Raw genomic sequence first — 20,054 nt, 5'->3', positions numbered from 1 at the left:
CCACCCACGCTTCAGCCAGGTCCCCCAGAACTCTGGGGGGGGGGGGGGGGTGAGGGCTTCCATGCCATGCTATCTTTTCTTCTCTCTTTCTGTCTCTTCTGTCTTAGCTAGCCGGCTCAGAACAGTGAAGCAAGACAATAATAACAACAGGAGATGGTAACTTCAGTTACAAATCCTACCTCTTCAAACAGGAGTATGTTAAGTCCAATTCTCTCAACATGAATCCAAAGGCACACAAGCACAACCTCAAAGGCTGTCCTTTTCATCGATCCTTCCACATAATAATGAGATAAGACTTTTTGGGTCAACTGGTAGACCTTTAAATGGCAGACAACAAAAACTAGAGGGCCGTACCTTTCTTAAGCTGGATATTAAGCTTCTTGCCTACTTTTTTGGAGTTGTAACCACTGCTCATGTTCGTGCTGAACATGTGTGGTGGTGGAGGGGCTGGAGCTGCGGGCGGCTTGGCAAAGGAGGGGTGTGAGCTCTGAGGTAGTGGTCGTGGGTGAGGGTCCATGTGCTCGGCCGGGTGGGCTGGCCTGGCAGCTCTCTGCAGGGTCTGAAGGCCCGCGCTGTTCACACTCCTGTTCTCAATATACTGGCTGTCAGGGCTGAGGCGGCTGGCGTAGTAGTTGTTCTTCTCGCTTTGAGAGAGTTGTTCATACTGCTCTTTATTGGCCGCAGGAACCACGTGGAACCAAATGATGGGAGCCCGCATGGCTTGGCGGAACATATGCTGGGCCCTGGGTTTGGGAAAGAAGGGTAAGTCAGCAGCAGAGTCAGACTGGCCCACAGAACCGACTAAGGAGGCACCAAGAACTGACAGTCCAGGCTGAGACAGTGAAAATAAAATGCTGATAAACCATTTCCCAGTCCCGTTGGCACAGATGTTTCTCCAAATATACATGCCTCTTTCTCCAAACACAAGGAGAGCAACTGCAGATCAAAACAATGGGCCCACAATGATAAACCACTAAGCAATAACTGTAGGCACAAGAGTTACTACGATGTCGATGTTAGTAGAAAAAATAATCTAATATTCTCTCAACAGCATTATCCAACATGGCTGGCAAATATCAAAACGGTTTCCTTGGGCCAGAGAGAGACACGTGCCTGGGGCCCAGGCTCCAGCATCACTTGGCAGCGCTTTGGTTAGAAAACTCTCTGAATGATAAAGTTGTCCCAAGATAGTGAGACTGCAGGGCGGTGAGGCCCTGACTCAATAAGCAAAGAAATAAATAGTTTCCTTCCATGAAGGACCATTTGCGCTTTTGGAGAAATAAACACCAGCACATTTAAAGAAGACTGTAAAAAAAAAAAATTTAAATTAACCATTACCTACTAGCAAAATTAATTCAACTTTAAATCCAAAAGATACCAAGAACTAAACAAACAAACACAGCATCAATAACTCAAAAATAACAGGGGTTGTCAGCCCCAGTGCTGAGCCTGGACACACTGGGTCCCTAGCTAGGTCTCAGACATCCTTTTTTAAAAAAATTATTATTATTATTATTATTATTATTTTTACTTATTGGATAAATACAGCCAGAAATACACAGTGAAGGAGATGATAGAGAAAGAGACAGACAGAGAGACAGATATTTACCTGCAGCCCTGCTTCACCACTCGTGAAGCTTTCCCCCTGCAGGTGGGGACCTGGGGCTGGAGCCTGGGTCCTTGCACAAGGCAACATGTGCTCTCAACCAGCAGTGCCACCCACCGCCCGGCCCCTCATACTCACTCCGATGGTTTCTGTTCATGCTTGCCTAGCTTTACAGGACCCGACAACTGCTACCTTTTCATTAGATAAGAGCTTTTATCAGGACACTTTTACAAGTGAGCTCGCCACAACTCTGAGGCCCACAAAGGGGCTTTTTCCACCTCTCTGTACCGAGGCAGCAGGATGTGCCGCCAACTTGTAAATGCAAGACAGTGGAGTATAAACTAGCACGTTGGTCAATTTTCCACCAAGGTGAGAAAGGAGAAAAGTTGCCTGAGCCAAAATGGGGTCCGTCATGTTTCTGAAGAGCTCTGTTAGTCAGAGGGCATGCTGAAATACAGTCTAATGGCAGTAATTACCTAGAGTCGGATTAAAATTTTAAAAGCTAGATAATGACAGAAAGTGTCCCTCTCCCGGCGGCAGGCAGAGATCACAGACACGTGTCTGACGCTTTTCCACTGACCGCACTCTGCCTGTCACGCCCAGAGCAGCAGAGGGACAGTGGCTCCCCCGACAAGCACTTACTGCTCAAATCTTCTATTCCGAAGGTCGCCGTCATTGATCCTGACAATGCAATCATTCTCATGGAAAAGCTCTTCTTGTTCAGCCTTCCCACCTTTCTCCAGCCGTTTTACTAATAAGCCCAAGGTTCTGGAACGTTAAGAATGCAAATCGTCACACGCGTCATCTCTCCACCATGGCTCCACACACACAGGGCCCTGCTGGCATTCTCACCAGCATTGCATTTACCAAGGACTCCTTCCTAAAGAGGTGTGTTGGATCATGGTTCATACGTTTTAACTAGTGACACCCACAAAAACTACAACAGTGGAAATAAGGTGTCAAAATGGATCCTCTCAGGAAATGCCCCCCCCCCCATCTTGTTCCTGGCTTGTCAGTCTTATCTGTCTGGAAAAAAAAAGAGAGAGAGAGAGAGGAGGAGAGGGAGAAGGAGAGAAAGAAAGAGAGAAAGAAAGGAAGGAAGGAAGGAAGGAAGGAAGGAAGGAAGGAAGGAAGGAAGGAAGGAAGAAAGAAAGGAAGAAAGAAAGAAAGAAAGAAAGAAAAAGGGAGTCAGGTGGTAGTGCAGCGGGTTAAGCACACATGGTGCAAAGAGCAAGGACCAGCATAAGGATTCTGGTTGGAGCCCTCGGCTCCCCACCTGCAGGCGGGTCCCTTCACAGGTGGTGAAGCAGGTCTGCAGGTGTCTGTCTTTCTCTCCCCCTCTTTTTCTTCCCCTCCTCTCTCCATTTCTCTCTGTCCTATCCAACATCGACAACATCGATAACAAGTACAATAACTTACCAAAAACAAAAAACAAAAAAAAAAAAAGAAAGAAAGAAAGGAAGGAAGGGAGAGAGAGAGAGAGAAAGGGAAGGAGAGGTGGGAAGAGAGAGAGAGAAAGAAAGAAAATCTATTTTACTCTACACTTAAAAATGCTTCAGAGAGTGCTGGGGGTGTGGTCAGTGGGTGTGCAGAGAGGAAGCCACTGGCCACGGGTCTCAGAGCAGCTCTGGCAGCCCACAGCTCACAGCAAGTAAAGGCACACGGTACATTTGAGAAAGAAATGCTGGAGAAGATTTGAGAAATGAGTTTGCATACTTAGCATCTAAATTCGGGAGTATGTAATGGCCCAAAAAGGAAGAGAAGACAGAAGCACAGAAACAATGGGCAGATGTATATAAATATAGACAGTTATAGAAATAACAGCCAGGTGGTCCCAGAGGTGGAGCAGTGATAAAGCTTTGGACTCTCAAGCATGAGGTCCTGAGTTCAATCCCCGGCAGCACATGTGCCAGAGTGATGTCTAGTTCTTTCTCTCTCCTCCCATCTTCCTCATTAATAAATAAATAACAACTTTAGAAATAATAGTCAGCTCATCTCTGTGGCCTTGGGAGAACCAGTGGAGGGACTAAGGACACAGAACCTGGGTGGTGGGAACGGTGCGGTGTTATACCCCTGCTATCCCATAATTTTGTATGTCAATATGAAATCACTAATAATAATAATTTTTAAAAAATACCAGGGCCCGAGCAAGTACATGATTTGCTGCCATCTTTCTCAGGAGAATCAGAGACAGATTCAGATGACTCCTCACCCCTCATTCCTTCAATACAACCTCAAAGGTTACATTGAACCAAAAAGACTGAGTGAACTTTTCAGAAATCCATTTTGGGGTGGATAGCATAATGGTTATGCAAGGAGACTCTCATGCCTGATGTTACAAAATCCCAGATTCAGTCCCCTGCACCACCATAAGCCAGAGCTGAGCAGTGCTCTGGTAAAAAAAAAGGGGGGGGGGGGAGGAGGAAGAGGAAGAAGGAAGAAATGAAAGAAAGAAAGAAAGAAAGAAAGAAAGAAAGAAAGAAAGAGAGAAAGGAAGGGAGGGACACACCAGAAGAAGAGAATTAGTGCTCTGGTAAATAAAATAAAATAAAATAAAATAAAATAAAATAAAATAAAATAAAATACAAAACCAAAGCCCATTTGGTGGGGTGGAGTAGATTGCATAATAGTTATGAAAGAAAAAAAAAAAAAAAACACCTCTCATGCCTGAGATTCCAAGGACTCAGGTTCAATCCCTAGGAGCCAAAGCTGAGCAGTGCTCTGGTTCAAAAGAGGAAGGAAGGAAGGAAGGAAGGAAGGAAGGAAGGAAGGAAGGAAGGAAGGAAGGAGAGAAAGAAAGAAACAAAGAAAAAGGAGGAAAAAAAGTAAACATTACTAATATATTTGATCTAGAACTTCTTGACTGATGAGAAGAACGTTCTATCTCAGGACAAAATGGAAACACTCTGTCTGAGCGAGAGAGAAGCCGATGCTGAGACTGGGATGGTAGCAGCCATGAATCCTGCGTCATGACATTAACATTTCCGTGAACTTGTTTTTGACTTGCTGAAGCTTGCATTTTCACTGATAGTTCTAATATCTGCCATGTCCACATAGCCTCTAGGATTCAGAATGCCACGCAACTTCAAACTAGACAGAACGCTATTTCCAAAAGCTTCCATCAAGGTTCTCCAAAAGAATACAATTGGTAGCATGCTCTATGTGCTTTCCAAAATTTATCTGGGTACATAGCAAGCTCCTTTGAACATTGAGAATGACTGACACTATCAGTTCTGGGAGCCTTATCTCATGGCCTTATGTTATAGACTTCGTCTTTCCTGCGTCTAGGAAGCTCCCAGAAGGTATGAAGAAGCTGAGATTAAGGAGTACGTGTTCAAGCACACAGTTAGCAGTGAGATGTCACTAAGTGAAAACTGAATGAATGAATGAATGAATGAATGAATGAATGAATGAATGGTTGAGTTTATCTGAGAGCAAAAGAAATGTCTCAAATCCCTTAATGCAGGAAGGAAATACAACCCAGAAAAGTCAGATTCCTAAGAAGTTGTCTCAGCGGTCAATAGTCAACTGAGCTAAAATGAATGGAATTGAAGCAAAACTCTTTTGTCCTTTGTTATTTTGAAGTTTAACTTTGTTTATTTCATGAAGACACTTAGAGTCATGGCTGAACCCGACTACACATCTCATTATTATTAATTTTATGAATCATTATTGTACAAGACTCCAGTCTACCGCCATGCAAAACCATGAGAGAAAGTAACATTCACATGGTCTTGTAGACTCATCACTGGCTTCACAGCTATTCGTGGAAGAGCCTGAAATTAACAGCAGGTGCTGAGAATGAGATTATATGAATCTTAGTTATTTAATATCATTAATTGACAGAGAAGTCAACATGAAAACTCCCCAACTTCAAGCGAAGGACAAAACACAATGACATGAGAAACCTAGCAGTCTAAGTGAGTGTCTGGAAGGAAGAGATCCTGAATAAGTCATCCAGTAACTAAGTTATTGTTAAAATGTCACCATGTCCATCATCTGTCTCCCCTAGGCTCCCCTCCTGTGTCTACCTATGACTGAATAAAGTGTCCTCTCAGAGAAATCCAATTATGAAGACATATTGATGATTATGTTGAGTGAGAATAATAAACTGAAGGTATAAATTAGATTTTAGCTCTTGATAAAACTGAACTAGAAGACATTTGCCCACCTTAGCATCAAAGGAGTCACATGTAAGAATGTCCTAAGGGAAAGATGATTTGGCTATCTGCAGGCAATCCAAAGGTGCCGAGCAGTCTATCTGAACAAGGAGATCCAAAGCAAAGCTTGTCTGGGCGAGCTGGGAAAGGGCTCTGGGAGAGGTGAGAGAGAGAATCTTGAAGCCCTGTTGCAGGATGCAGAGAGGAGTAATTATGCCCATGATTCTTTTTTCTTAAATATTTTTATTTATTGTTGGATAGAAACAGAGAGAAATTGAGAAGGGAGGAGACAGGGAGGGAAAGACGGAGAGACTCCTGCAGCCCTGTTTCACCACTCATGAAGCTTTTCCCCTGCAGGTGGAGAATCGCATGCTTCTACCATAAATCTTTAACACCTCCTCCTAAAAATAAATAATTGTCAAAAACAAAAACATCGTGGTCCAGGAGGTGGCGCAGTGGATAAAGCATTGGACTCTCAATCATGAAGTCCTGAGTTCAGGAGACCCCCGGCAGCACATGTATCCGAGTAAAGTATGGTTCTTTCTCTCTCTCCTCCTATCTTTCTCATTTATTAATAAATAAAATGTTAAAAAAAAAAAAAACATCTAAAACCTGAAAGAAAATTTTTTTCAAAAATTAGATAAACTTTAATTTGTATGCCAACTATTTGAGCAATCAAGAGTTTATTTAAAGTATAATTAACTACTCGAATAAACAGCTTAAAAATAAAAATAAAAAAGGAATTTAAAAAGCAGACTCTAGGGACTGGGTGGCAGCACTCCGGGCTGAGCAAACATACTACAGTGTGCAAGGACCCAGGTTCGAGCCCCTGGTTCCCACCAACAGGGGGAAAGCTTTATAAGTGGTGAAGCAGGGATGCAGGTATCTTTCTGTGTTGTTCCCTCTCTGTCGTCACCTCCTCTCTCAATTTCTCTCTGTCTCTATCCAGTAATAAGTAAATAAGTCTATGATTAAAAAGACTTTTTAAAAAAAGTAGTCCCTAGAGGATTGGACAGCAGCACACCAGGTTAAGTGCACACAGCGCAAAACTCAAGGACCGGCACAAGGATCCTGGTTTGAGCCCCTGGCTACCCTCCTGTGGGGGTGGGGGGGAATCACTTCACAGGCAGTGAAGAAAGTCTAAGTGTATCTATCTTTCTCTCCCCATCTCTGTCTTCCCCTCCTCTCTCAATTTCTCTCTGTCCTATCTAACAACAACAACAGCAATGAAAACAACAACAATAAGGGCAACAAAATGGGGAAAATGGCCTCCAGGAGCTGTGGATTCATAGTGATAACCCTGGAGGTTAAGAAAACAAAAAGAAGGAGGAGGAGAAGAAGTAGGGTTTTACATCCATCTAGACAATCATCTTCCTTAATTCTACCTTTCCTGCTTCTTCATATCCCCCACCCCCAAATACTACAGAATAAGGGTCAAAAGTAGGTAGGCATGTCTACCTTCAATTATTAGTGACTTGTGTTTCTGAAGAAGTCGTCACACATGGGCATATGCATCAGTATTCCTAACACACGGTGACAATCATAAGTCTACATTCACAGGAACTATCACAGAAATGTATCGAAGGAGACTCTGAGAAGCCAGCATTATTAAAAAAAAAAATAGTGCTAAAAATCTCAGAGGCCTTTTTCTAGCAATCCAGACGAGGAAATTGGCTGGGAGTGGGTGGGTAGGAAGGAGGGAGGGAGAAAAGAGGAAGAAATTCATCCTGAGGGACACAGCAAGTGATCAGGGAATCAAAGGAACAGACTGAATTAAAGGGAAGTTAGTAGCCTGCTGATTTCTAAGTACTTGACCACACGATTAGAATCATTCTCTCAGAAAGAACTGATTAATTCAAAAGTAAAGTGGCACAATCTACAAAATTATCTCATTTGCTTCACTAGGTGAAAATGATTACAAAAGAAATGGGAGCCAACTATCAAAAAACTTCATGAGAAAATTGAGCTGATAACAGCCAGACTGAGAATGAAAAGTACCCTCTGAAGGGAAATCAATGGGAAGTAATACGGAAATGCTCATTTCGCTGTAAAAATACATGCATGCAAGCAGAGGTTTCCATACCACTCACGTTCAACTGAAAGGTATCGTGACTCGTGTAATTAAAAAAAAAAAAAAAAAGAAAGAAATCAAAACTAGAGTAGGCATTCAGCAACCAGGATCTACTCTGAAGTAACAGGGAACTGACTACCTATGGGGATAGGCTTCCTGGGCCACTTATTAGAGAAGACAATGGAAGTGAACAGAGAGGAGTGCATGTTAGCGTGTCCATGAGCTGGGTTACTGCGGAGGTCTGCTATATGGAAGTCGGTTTCAAAGACCCTTATTGTGGGCAACCATGCTCAATCAGAAGAAGCCGTTTTTTTGTTTTTAAAATATTTATTTATTTATTTATTCCCTTTCATTGCCCTGGTTGTTTTATTGTTGCAGTTATTACTGTTGTTGTTATTGATGTCGTCATTGCTGGATAGGATAGAGAGAAATGGAGAGAGGAGGGGAAGATAGAGAGGAGAGAGAAAGATAGACACCCGCAGACCTGCTTCACTGCCTGTGAAGTGACTCCCCTGCAGGTGGGGAGCTGGGGGCTCCAACAGGGATCCTTACGCGGGTCCTTGCACTTTGCGCCATGTGTGCTTAACCCACTGCACTACCGCCTGACTCTCCAAAGATGTGTATTTCTTATGAAAATAAATACTTTTTTTTTGTTGTCTCATGGAAGCCCTTCGCTTTGATCCACTACATTGTGCCAGTCCTTGCGCTTTGCAAACGACAGGACTTAATAGGGAAAAGGAGGGAGAGCCAAATTACAAGGTGGACTGGCACAATGTAGTGGATCAAAGCGAAGGACTTCCATGGAGGAAAAGGTCAGGGTTGAATAGAACCTTAGAGTCCTTGTGCTGACTGCTGTACAAGGACCTAGGCTGTGGGGAGGGTTCCGCAGAGAAATTTCACAGGGAGATGAGGAATTGTGTCAATGACTGAACTGTCAGGAAGGTTGTGGGGATGTGGTGGAGTCTGGCAGAGCTTGACCTGAGAGGTGAGTCCCTCCTGGTAAGTCTCTTTCTCTCTATGGAAGGGTTGAGCAAAAAGGGAGACACATAAACCTCAAAAGGTTGGCGGCCATTCAAGTCTTCCCTCCCCCACAAATATCACCACAAGCAGCCAAAAGGAAAAAAGAAAAAGAAAAAAGCAAGGAGAAAAATAGTCATAGAAAGCAAGCCTTCGAATGTTGCGTCTCTGTATATGAGTTTGGATGCATAATTAGAAATTTAACTGCTTGGATTCTATTAAGGATTGCCCCACTACATTTTTACAAGGTTCATTAGCCTAATTATACACTCAATTAAAACAAACTCAGTCACACATGTTAACATTCTCCATTCTAAGTATAAATTACAGCCAATGATAAATCTGAAAATAAGTAACAAATGTTTTATTGACATCTAAATTGGGTGAGCAAGTCAGAGTGTTGCTCTGGTAATGTACACTCCCACAACTGCCACCCAGCTGTATGGAAATGATCATGATTCATCTTAGTAAAAGCTGACACAGTGTAAGCACCAGCGCAGGGAAGGTGCAGTGCCAAGGGGCACGTGGGGTCTCAACAGCAAGACACACTCGTCTCACTAAGAACTACACCCGGCTCCTTTCATATGTTCTCTCTCTGCAAGACTATCTTTCCAAGATGTTACTAGCTTTAAATTGTATAACCCTTTCAAAACAGGCTAAGTAGTAGTCTACTTAGTAGTCTGACTTCCTCTGTGGATAAAGTTCTTTTGATCAAAGAGGAAGAGGAGGAGGAAGAGGAGGAGAAGGGTGAAGGAGGAGGAGAAGAAGAGGAAAGAAGAGGAGGAGGAGGAGAAGGAGGAGAAGAAGAGGAGAAGGAGGAGAAGAAGAAAGTGAAGAAACAACCATGGCTTTTACTATATATGTATAATTCTCAATTAGGTTCTATGTCTGTTGAGATGAAATATAAATTCTTATAATTTCCCAAATTCAGCCCTACTTCCACATATAATTTAATACCCCGCGTTGCAAACACTTAACGCTGTGTCATAACCATATTCCTGAATGATTGGGCAGCCTTGGGAGAACTCACTAACAAGTCCCAAACGAGGCTGCGACCTTACTGTTGCCTTTCTAACATGGCCACCACGCCACAGCTAAGGCAGACGGACGGCTGTAAGACGTTGCGTCCCTTTGCTCGGTGGGCTTGTTCTGGAAATAGAAAACAAATGCAGAAGGAAGCATGAAAGAGCTCTGCAGTGTAACTTATGGAAACGCACTGGGTTTTTTTCTATAAACAAGAAGGTTGTCTAGCATTGAAATCAGAAATACATGGAATGGTGTGTGTGAAGTAACTGGTTTCAAGAACATGAAACCACGAATAAAGAGTTCTGCATAAAGATCAATATATATATATATATATATTTATCTTTATATATATACCATTATTCTCTCTCTCTCTCTCTGTGTGTGTGTGTGTGTGTCTTTTGCCTCCTGTCACTGGGGCTTGGTGCCTGCACTGCTACGAATCCACCACTCCCGAAGCCATTTTTTTCCATCTTTTTTTTTCCCTTCTCTATTTTATTAGATAGCACAGAGAGAAATTGAGAGAGGATAGGTATATGTGTGTGTATGTATGTGTATATATATATATGTATATATATATAGAGAGAGAGAGACTTGCAGACCTACTTTATTGCTTGCAGCTGGGGAGCAGGGCCTTTTTTTTTTGAAGGTGACTTTTCCCACACATTTAAATATTTTTTTATTGGATAGAGACAGAGAAAAATTGAGAGAGGAAGGAGAGATAGAGAGAGAAATAGAGAGAAACATAGAAAAAAAAAAGCACTGAGCAATACTGAGATATATATATATATATACATATATATACATATACATATATATATATGTCATTTTGGTAAAAATAACTATTGGGTGTTATTCAGATAGTTATGTCTCCAAAACTGAGAGGACCCAAGTATGACGGGGATTTTGTGAAAGGGATGCTATTCTTAGAAATTTTAACATACATCCTATGAATATGTATTCTTGTATTCCCACTAGAACCACGTGCAATTTCTTCACAAGTTTCACTTAATTTCTTCCTTTCTGCTCTCCTGCATTGCTTAATTTGCCCTGGAAGCCACGAAGGAGTTGGTGTGACCTCATAGAAGGCCCATCACGGCACTTAAGGCCAGCCTCCCCAACAAGCCGGCTCAGCTACCTGGTTCAGGTCATTCCTCCTCTCTTGCCTGCAGAATAACTGTACCAGCACTTATCACTTCATCGTAACTGTGTCATTTCTTGGCTATGACTCCACTTTGGCTGCAAATCCCTGGGGAAAAACTGTGTCCTGTTTGCCTGCCACCCGACACAGGAATTGTCACATGGCAACTACAAGGAAGATTATGGAAGGAGAGGAATCTGGCAGAAGGATTTCTCAAAACAACAAGTTGTCTCTGGCAGCTTGTTGTTTGGAAAGGTGACTCTCTCTCTCAACATTTGGCGTTTCGTCTCCTACTGCCAATAGAATTCTGAAGAACCACGACTATATCTCACTGAATGAGAAGCTTAGAGCTGCAACACAGATGCTCAGAAAAAAAAAAAAAATGAAAAAAAAAAAATACACCCTACCTCCCAACACGAAGACTAGCACTATCTAAAAAAGGGTTTACAATGAATCTGAATTTTTTTTTAAAATCTATTTGTCCTTTACAGCACAAAATTCTCTTCACTGAATGTCAAATCTATAAGGATTAAAAGTGACTCAGCTGTAAGACAGTTTTTACTTCTGAGAAAGGACACTCATCTCCTTGAGTGTGTTTTGTATGTTAAAACTGAACACCGTGGAAACAGTGACTGTAGTGGGTTTTGCGAAATGCCTCCCACTGAATTAATCGACAGTGGGTTTATTTCTCTGAGTCTTCTGTTGCTGTAGGCTTTACATCTATTTATTTTACCCTAATATTCTTTCACAATGAGGTTAAGAACTGTGTAATAAATGGCAGAAAAAGAGCATGTGTGTAATTGAAATGCTAGTTCAAAGCTGCTGTGTACACAATTGAATTTCATCTATGATGAGCTATAGCCCACAGACCATTAAAGGCACATTAATATGAGGAAACTAAACTCCATGCATTCTGCCTTCTAATCTCCTGTTCTACTCACGAAGTAAATAAGAAAAATTAACTTTTGAAAATATCTAAAAATATACTTTAATGAAAAGAAAGGTAAAGACCATTTGAAATGAAAATGCTTTCTTATCTGAAAGTTCATTCATAAGAGAAATGGTAATGCTTCCCAAGCATTAAAAAAAAAATTTTTTTTGAAAGAGGAAAAAAGGGAAAGCAACCCTGATTCCCTCATTATGATTAACACCACAAAAAAGAATCCAGAGTAAAGTTTTACATCTTGCTATGTAGTACTAATGTCCGAGCATCAAACTCTACTGTGTTCTAGACACATCAATTTCATAGTCGATTTTTAAAAAATATCTTTTTAAATATTTATTTATTTGTTCCCTTTTGTTGCCCTTGTTGTTCTACTGTTGTAGTTATTATTGATGTCATCATTGTTGGATAGGACCGAGAGAAATGGAGAGAGGAGGGGAAGACAGAGAGGGGGAGAGAAAGACAGACACCTGCAGACCTGTTTCACTCCCCTGCAGGTGGGGAGCCGGGGGCTCGAACTGGAGTCCTTATGCTGGTCCTTGCACTTTGCGCCACCTTCACTTAAGCCTTCAATTTTTTTTTTTTTTTTTTGCCTCCAGGGTTATCGCTGGGGCTCGGTGCCTACACTATGAATCCACTGCCCTGGGGCTCGGTGCCTACACTATGAATCCACTGCTCCTGGAAGCCATCCCCTGCCCCCCATTTTGTTGTTGCTGCTGTTGTTGTTGTTGGCTAGAACAGAAAGAACTGATAGAGGAGGGGAAGTAAGACCTGCAGACCTGCTTCACTGCTTGTGAAGCCCCCCAACCCCCAAAGGTAAAAAGCCAGGGTGGGGGGATTGAACAGGAAGCCTTGTGTTTCCCACTATGTGCACTTAACCCGATGTGCCACCACCCGGCCTCCCTATATTCAAGATATTCTAAAGGGCATGTGGATTAAGAAAAAAGAGGAAGTCCACCAAACAAAAGGTAACAGGGAGGCAATACAATTCAAGTAGAAACTTGAAAATGTAAGTAGATAATCGAATTGCACTGTCCATAGTTCTTATAACATACCAGATGTTTCTAATTCCCTGTCAATTGTTACACTGTATTCAAAGTTCTCTGTCACTGGTCTAAGGCTTCATTCCACAGCCCCCCTGGAAAGCAAGTTAAAATTGCAAACAAATGTGTAACTGTATAAAATGGTAGCAATGCAGAAAAAGTAAGTTCAAAGCAACAAGCTAAGTAGTAGATTCCCCCCCTATGCCACCAGGCAGTTAGTCATGAGGAGGATAAATATGCAGAGGGGGGATTACACTCCAATAAGCAACGTGAGAATAAGCCCAAGTGTGGGGTGCAGGCAAGACATACCCTTTATCAGTGATGGGGGCCCAGCAATCATTAGTTGCAAAATCAATGCAATGTTGGAAAACATTGATATTAAAATGAAAAGTTCAAGTTGTATTTTAGACAGAAAGGTATCAACGAGGAGAAAAAAAATCACATGGCACTAGAAGTCTGTTACTTATTGGAATATACACACATGCCACAAACATTTAAGGATAGATGAGAAAAAGAAAACATTTTAAAGATGTGTGGTCCAGAAAGTAATGCAGTCCGAGACAACAAATACTACAAAATTTTAACTTTTGAGTATAGAGATCGAACAAAGGACTTCAGGAGTTTCCATGGTAAGAAAGAAACCTGTAATGTGTCTAATCTCTAACATTTCAAATATAATGATAAAAATCCTAAAATTAAAAAAAAAAAGTGAAACAAATTTCCAATGATTCATTAAGTCATCCAGGTAATTTTTAATTAAGTATATTCCCCCCATGCCCCCCAAAAATTACTTTAAGTGCCTCCTGAATTTTGTGAGCATTTCACTGGCGTTCCAACTTTGTAAGGGAAAGTGTTCACACAGATGAGATGAACAATGGAATTAGGATCATTTGAATGCATAATCCCCCCCCCCCCCGTCATCCCAAGTGCTTTCCGTGACTATGGTGTGCACATGTGAATGAAGCAATGGTGGTCCCCAATGAAAAACGTTTCCTGTGATGCATATATGCTAAATTAGCACCACTCTGCCTCTGAGCACCAGATGACAAGGGAACCCTCCACATTAGGATGCAAGGAAAACCCTCCAGGATACATTACCTGCCGCCTCGAGCACTGAAAGGCACTACATGGATTCCCAGAGGCCCTCCATCGTTGGGGACTTGTACGAGCTTTACCATATCACTGTGAGACAATGATGAATGAGGGAGCATGAACATGGACTGTCAACAAACCAAAAACCAAACCAAAGAAAACCAAAAAGCAAATGCAACAACACAGACACACAGGCGAGACAGCCAAAGAGAACAAAACAACAACAACAACAAAAAACACACAGCAGGGAGCACACACGCCTAGACACAGCTTTCTGGATCGTAAGCATGGTCGTGAAGGCAACAGGAAGTGCCACATACCTGCACGTTAGTCTGATGGAATGGAAGGAGAGCAGTCATCAGCAACGGCTACGTTACAAATGACACAGAGCCATTTCCCGTGGACCACACTCAAGAGCCTCTAGACTCCCATTGGAGAACTTCCGTCCCAAGGCTGATTTCAAGGGCTCTGAGTACGGACTGACAAGACACTTTATAACTGACAGAGCGCAATGACAAATGTCACCTCATTGATCTTTCCGATAATCCAACGAGGTCAAAGTTTTTGCCTCCTCCACTGGTGCCAGTTCTTTGTGACGTGTTATCCCTTAGGGTTCACGTTTCCTCAACATCTTAGCAAAAACGCTGTCTATGCACCACAAAGTCAATCAGTTTCCGCTAAAATAAAGTGTGTGCAGTTGGAATTTGAAGTCGAGGGACTATGTATATGAAGTACCGGGAAGTAACTTTTCCTGGATAATAATTAAAGTACACTGACGTACTCTGCGTAACTTGATAGTTCGTATTTGTCAGATCCGGTCAATGAATCTTCACTGCTACTGTAAGTCTAAATTCAATGAATCTTCACTGCTACTATAAGTCTAAATTCAATGAATCTTCACTGCTACCATAAGTCTAAATTCAATGAATCTTCACTGCTACTATACGTCTAAATTCAATGAATCTTCACTGCTACTATAAGTCTAAATTCAATGAAAGGTGATGGGATTTTGGAATTTCCATCTTAAAGAAGAAAATGTGACTGTTCTAAACCTCGTACAGGATATTTAACTTTTCCTGTGGATTACCTATGTGTGGATACATCGCTGTCTGTGTACCTATCACAAAGGCTAAGCGGTTCCTATCAGTAGTCAATATTTGGGAGGCTTCACACAGGTGCCAAGCCTCAAGCAACTTGCACAACCATAGATGATGAACACGGGGTCTGGACAAGGTCCCAGTATACTTGTGTATATTGGAAAATATCGAGTTTCCTATGGCATGTAGGTATATCCTTAAGAAAAAAATAACTTCAGGGAAAACACCTGTATACAGTCAATGTCATGGAGGCAAAGACTTAGCTAGATTAAATCACAAACGCTAGGGGGGGAAATTAAAATCCTGTCAGATTGCTAAAGTCTTTCTTAAAATAAAGTTGTGCTACACAACTGGCTTTTACTTTTTTTACATATTCACAGAATTTGATAGCAAATTATTTTAGATACTGCTTATAGCATATTAACGTCGGTTTAATCATCGGTTTGTTAACTAGGAATAGGATGGCAAATTTAATGAATTTATTTCATTCCAATGATGGTTACATGCTTCTAAAAATGTCAATACTAAAACAATTGATTAATCCTAATCTAAAGTCTGTCTAATCACACTGCAAAAGTCCTTAGGACCTTCCATTAGAAGGCCAACACAAGACAGAATGAAGAGTAAATTTGGAGGCCAGACAGTAGTACATCTGGTTAAGCACATATGTTACAACGTGTAAGGACCCAGTTTCAGGCCCCCAGTTCCAAGCTGGGGGAGGGAAGCTTCACAAGTGGTGAAGCAGTGCTACAGGGTCCTCTCTCTCTCTTTCTCTCTCTCTCTCTCCTCAACTCACTACCCTCTTAATTTTCCTGTCTTATGAAAACAAATAAATAAGACATTCTAAAAAATAGGAGTTTACATTTTCTTATGCAGATTCTCAGTTGCTGCCCCAAGAGAAATGTAACTGCTTTTCCCATTCTAAGTTAGCGAGGTAAGATGTTCTGAAAACACCTCCCCCTCCAACTTGCCAGTAGTGAAGACAGGTGGAAGTCAGGACATAGGGAAGTGGTTCTTAACCCCTTCTTCCCAAAACGATGTTCAAGATTCCTAATTTAGGACACCTGGTTCTTCCATCAAATGCCTTGAAATATTCTATTTCTTCAGATCTCTCTCTCTCTTTCTCTCTCTGTGTGTATTAAAATTGCTAATACTTACATGATGGTTCAACTAAATTTTTCCAAGTGAAATGTGTCTATAATTTCTTTTAATTTGGCAAAGCTATAGAGCAAATGGCCAATTACTGACAGACAACGCGATCCCAAAACAGTCACAGTGCCACTAACACGATAGGCATTTTCAAGCAAATACTGTTTTATGATCTAATTTAATAGTATTTGCCCAGGCATGAAACTCAGGACAGATGTGTGTCAATTCCCATGCTCCACTGCTCCACGGATGAAGGATGCTGTCTGAGAACAAGCCATCACAAGGCACGGTTCTTAACTCAGCACACAGACATTGCGCAAGCCATATGCTTTTGGAATCCTTGCTGCGGCCTGGGATGCTACAGGTATGTTACAAAGGTAGTTCAAACTACTTGGAACTTACTCCAGAGAAAAGTTGGGTATGTTCTCCAAACCAGTGTCAGCATGACCCAGGGGTTCAACGCGGCTGTAGTCTTCCTCCGTCCCATCCTCATCCTGAAGACAGCAGAGCACAAACAGATGGACTCCGTTAGCTTGATCACAATCATGTCAACAGAAACGCCCTTCTTCAGCACGCCTGCAAAGCATTCTGCAAATCAAGACTTTGCACAGGGCAAAGTGGACAGGTATGCTGATACTCAAAATGCCACCCAAGCGTTTGTTGTATTTAATAATCTCGGCTATTGTTCTTTCCTTAAGGAGTTCATTCATCGTGAAGCAGGTTTTCAGGAAAACATGGGGAATGATGAACTGATTATTAATTAACTGATTATCAATGATATTGTTAGCAAAAAAAAAAAAAAACTGAATATTTAGAAAAGCTTCACAGTCCCCAACATAATAACGGTCAAAGCAGAGGATATGTTCTTCACCTTGGAGAAACATCTGGTAACTAGTAGGCATTCCGTAAATATTTTGAAAGTGAAAACAAAATCATCTCTAGGAATCTTTGCAATTAGAAAAGTTTCCAAATATCATTAAAAGTATTTTAACTATTCTTTATAAATGAGTGTTATATAGTTAACACACATATCAAGTTAGGTTCACACAGTCTTTGTTTTTACTTCTTTTATTTAAGTTTATATGTATTTATTATTGGATAGGACACAGAGAAATTGAGAAGGAAGGGGGAGACAGAGAGTGAGAGAGACAGAGAGACACCTGCAGCCCTATCTCACCACTCACTTGTGAAGCTTCACCCTGCAGGTGGGGACCAGGGGCTTGAACCTGGGTCCTTGCACCCTGTAATGTGTGTGTTGAACCAAGTGCACCGCCACCTGGTCCCTGGTTCACAATTTGATACGCTGTGCTTTTATGTGAGCTTTTTAAACTATCTACATCCAGAGAGTCTGTAATCAGAGAAAGTGTTTGCATTTTTAATCATGTACCTGAAAGAATCACCATAAAATTTTATATACCCATATTGAGCTTAGGAGCCTATGTAGCCTCCGCATCTGGGCCCCAGGTCAGGTCAGATCGATGGAGTTTACAGTCAACAATATGTATACCTTTCCCATATTTGGGAGCTACTCTCTTTCCTGATCCAGCTTTCTAGCCCCTTTTCCAGCCATGAAATCATCTCCTGAGACAATAACTTGGATCCACCTGCGTATCAGAGGTCAGGCTCAGGGAAAAAACGAGTACAGTAACAGGTCCTTTGGAATATAACTAAAACAGACCTAGAAGCTATGTACAAAACAGAGACCCTCAAATCTTCACCTGCACTATTCCAGCCTTTATGTTCATGATTGGTTAACAATTTGTTTGGCTTTGTATGTTAACTCTTCTTTCAGTCACCAGGTTCCAGATGCTACCATGACGCCAAGCAATTACAGAAGCCAGACCTTCCACCTCTGCATCCCACAATGACCCTGGGTCCATACTCCCAGAGGGATGAAGAATAGGAAAGCTATCAGGGGAGGGGATGGGATACAGAGTTCTGGAGGAGGGAACTGTGTGGAGGTGTACCCCTCTTATCCTATGGTTTTATCAGTGTTTCCTTTTTATAAATTATATATATATATATATATATATATATATATATATATATATATATATATATATATATATCACCAACAGAGACCTCGGTCAACAAATAAAAAGTCCAAGGTGCTTTATGAGATAATATTTTCAATCACTGAAGTTACATTAAGGCAAAGTTAGCAGTTGGGAAGGCACGACTGTCATTTTTTCTGAGACTCTACCAAAATAAGACGCTGACTTTTATTATTATTATTGTTACTATTATTGAATAATGGTTTAAAGTATATTTTTCACCACACCCGTCACCAAAAGTCTGTGTGTCCCCATCCCCACCCCCAGAGCTAACCACTGTGGTTCTCCCTGTCTTAGACGTAGGGGTTGTTTTTTTTCTCCCTACTGACTTTTCCTATGACCTGTAGATCTGCTCCGTGTGTCCTCTGTGATGGAGCATGACAGGGTGCTGGGCAATCTGAAGATTACTGATCCTGTGTTTTGAGAGGCTCTAACATGCACTTCTTAGCTCGCTTGCTCTCCCCCTCTTTCTTTCCCTCCCTCTCTCTCTCTCTGAAGCACCAGAGCCTCAAACATCCCAAAGGTTAACCAGCATCTTGACCACTCTCAGCATAAACAGGAGGTCTCCAAACTATGTTATTTTTTTCCTTTTGCAAGTGAGATGGGATAGCAAATGGGATTGTTTATGCATCAGAGAGAAAGCAAAAAAATATTAACTGAACAAGGAGGATCTGTTTGCCTCAGGGCTCACCTAGTGATTTCAATAGCACTGAAGTGTTGTCACTGCAGGCAACCAGGTGAAACACCTACACAGCTTTATGAAACGGCCTCATCCAGAGTGGTGGTGAATGTACGCGGCCACTGCTCCCACCACGGCCACTGTCCGGCCCCCGGGAGCAGACGGAATATTAACTTCATGTCGATGCAGGTAAACAGATTCCACTGCCCCAAGGCTGAGCTGTAATTGCTGTAGGAACAATTCAGGTTTGCCTGAATTCTGGACAGCATCAATTCCTCTGTGTCTTTCTTTTTTTGTTTCTTAAAAACAACAGCTACTCTCATCAAGAGTGGTATTCTCCATGTTGTAATTATCACAGTGAGTTCAGCTCCCTTAGTAGAATGAGGAAATCACACTGAGAGTCTAGTGTATTGATTTACTCGACACAGTGTTAAAATGTCTAGGTGAGAAAAAGCAGATTTTATTCTATCCTATCTCTTCATTTTGTTGTAGAAGCTATTAGCCAAGGGTCTGGGCTTTCAGAATTCAACAGGCCTGGTAAGAATGTCAGTTTTACCATTTGCCAATTTTACATTCTTAAGCAACTTGTATACACCTTGAATGATTTCTCCTTTTTCTGCAAAGCAGAAAAAATAATAATAAACACCTCAGGTCTACTGAGGAAAATAAGTTAAAAAAGAGAAAGGAAGAAAGATACATTCACCAGCATTCATCATGCCTGTCACATAGTAACTGCCAACAGAGTTAACTGTTATTGACCAGAAGAAATAAACACATGGGAGTCGGGCGGTACTGCAGTGGGTTAAGCACACGTGGCGCAAAGCACAAGGACAGGTGTCAGGATCCCGGTTCGAGCCCCCGGCTCCCCACCTGCAGGGGAGCCGCTTCACAGGCGGTGAAGCAGGTCTGCAGGTGTCTGTCTTTCTCTCCTCCTCTCTGTCTTCCCCTCCTCTCTCCATTTCTCTCTGTCCTGTCCAAC

At 41.8% G+C, this 20,054-nt stretch overlaps 1 protein-coding gene across 13 annotated transcripts in view; it reads right to left on the bottom strand.

Moving 5' to 3' along the window:
* PARD3 (par-3 family cell polarity regulator) overlaps positions 1-20,054 on the bottom strand; it is a 652,495-nt gene that overhangs the window by 304,841 nt on the left and 327,600 nt on the right. For 11 of the 13 annotated variants that reach the window (XM_060192489.1, XM_060192482.1, XM_060192490.1 and 8 more), the window contains 4 exons: positions 16,745-16,836; positions 14,103-14,186; positions 2,249-2,374; positions 355-743 (listed from right to left, as the gene is read on the bottom strand). In XM_060192489.1, the coding sequence (XP_060048472.1) occupies positions 355-743; positions 2,249-2,374; positions 14,103-14,186; positions 16,745-16,836 (691 nt within the window). The remainder of the gene's footprint in view (positions 1-354; positions 744-2,248; positions 2,375-14,102; positions 14,187-16,744; positions 16,837-20,054) is intronic. The other 2 variants (XM_060192488.1, XM_060192492.1) reach the window with 1 other exon arrangement.

The sequence above is a fragment of the Erinaceus europaeus genome, chromosome 6 (assembly GCF_950295315.1).
Source record: "Erinaceus europaeus chromosome 6, mEriEur2.1, whole genome shotgun sequence".
Lineage (NCBI taxonomy): Eukaryota > Metazoa > Chordata > Mammalia > Eulipotyphla > Erinaceidae > Erinaceus > Erinaceus europaeus.
The sequence above is the reverse complement of the archived record's forward strand: the minus strand, read 5'-3'. Positions and strand labels throughout refer to the sequence as shown.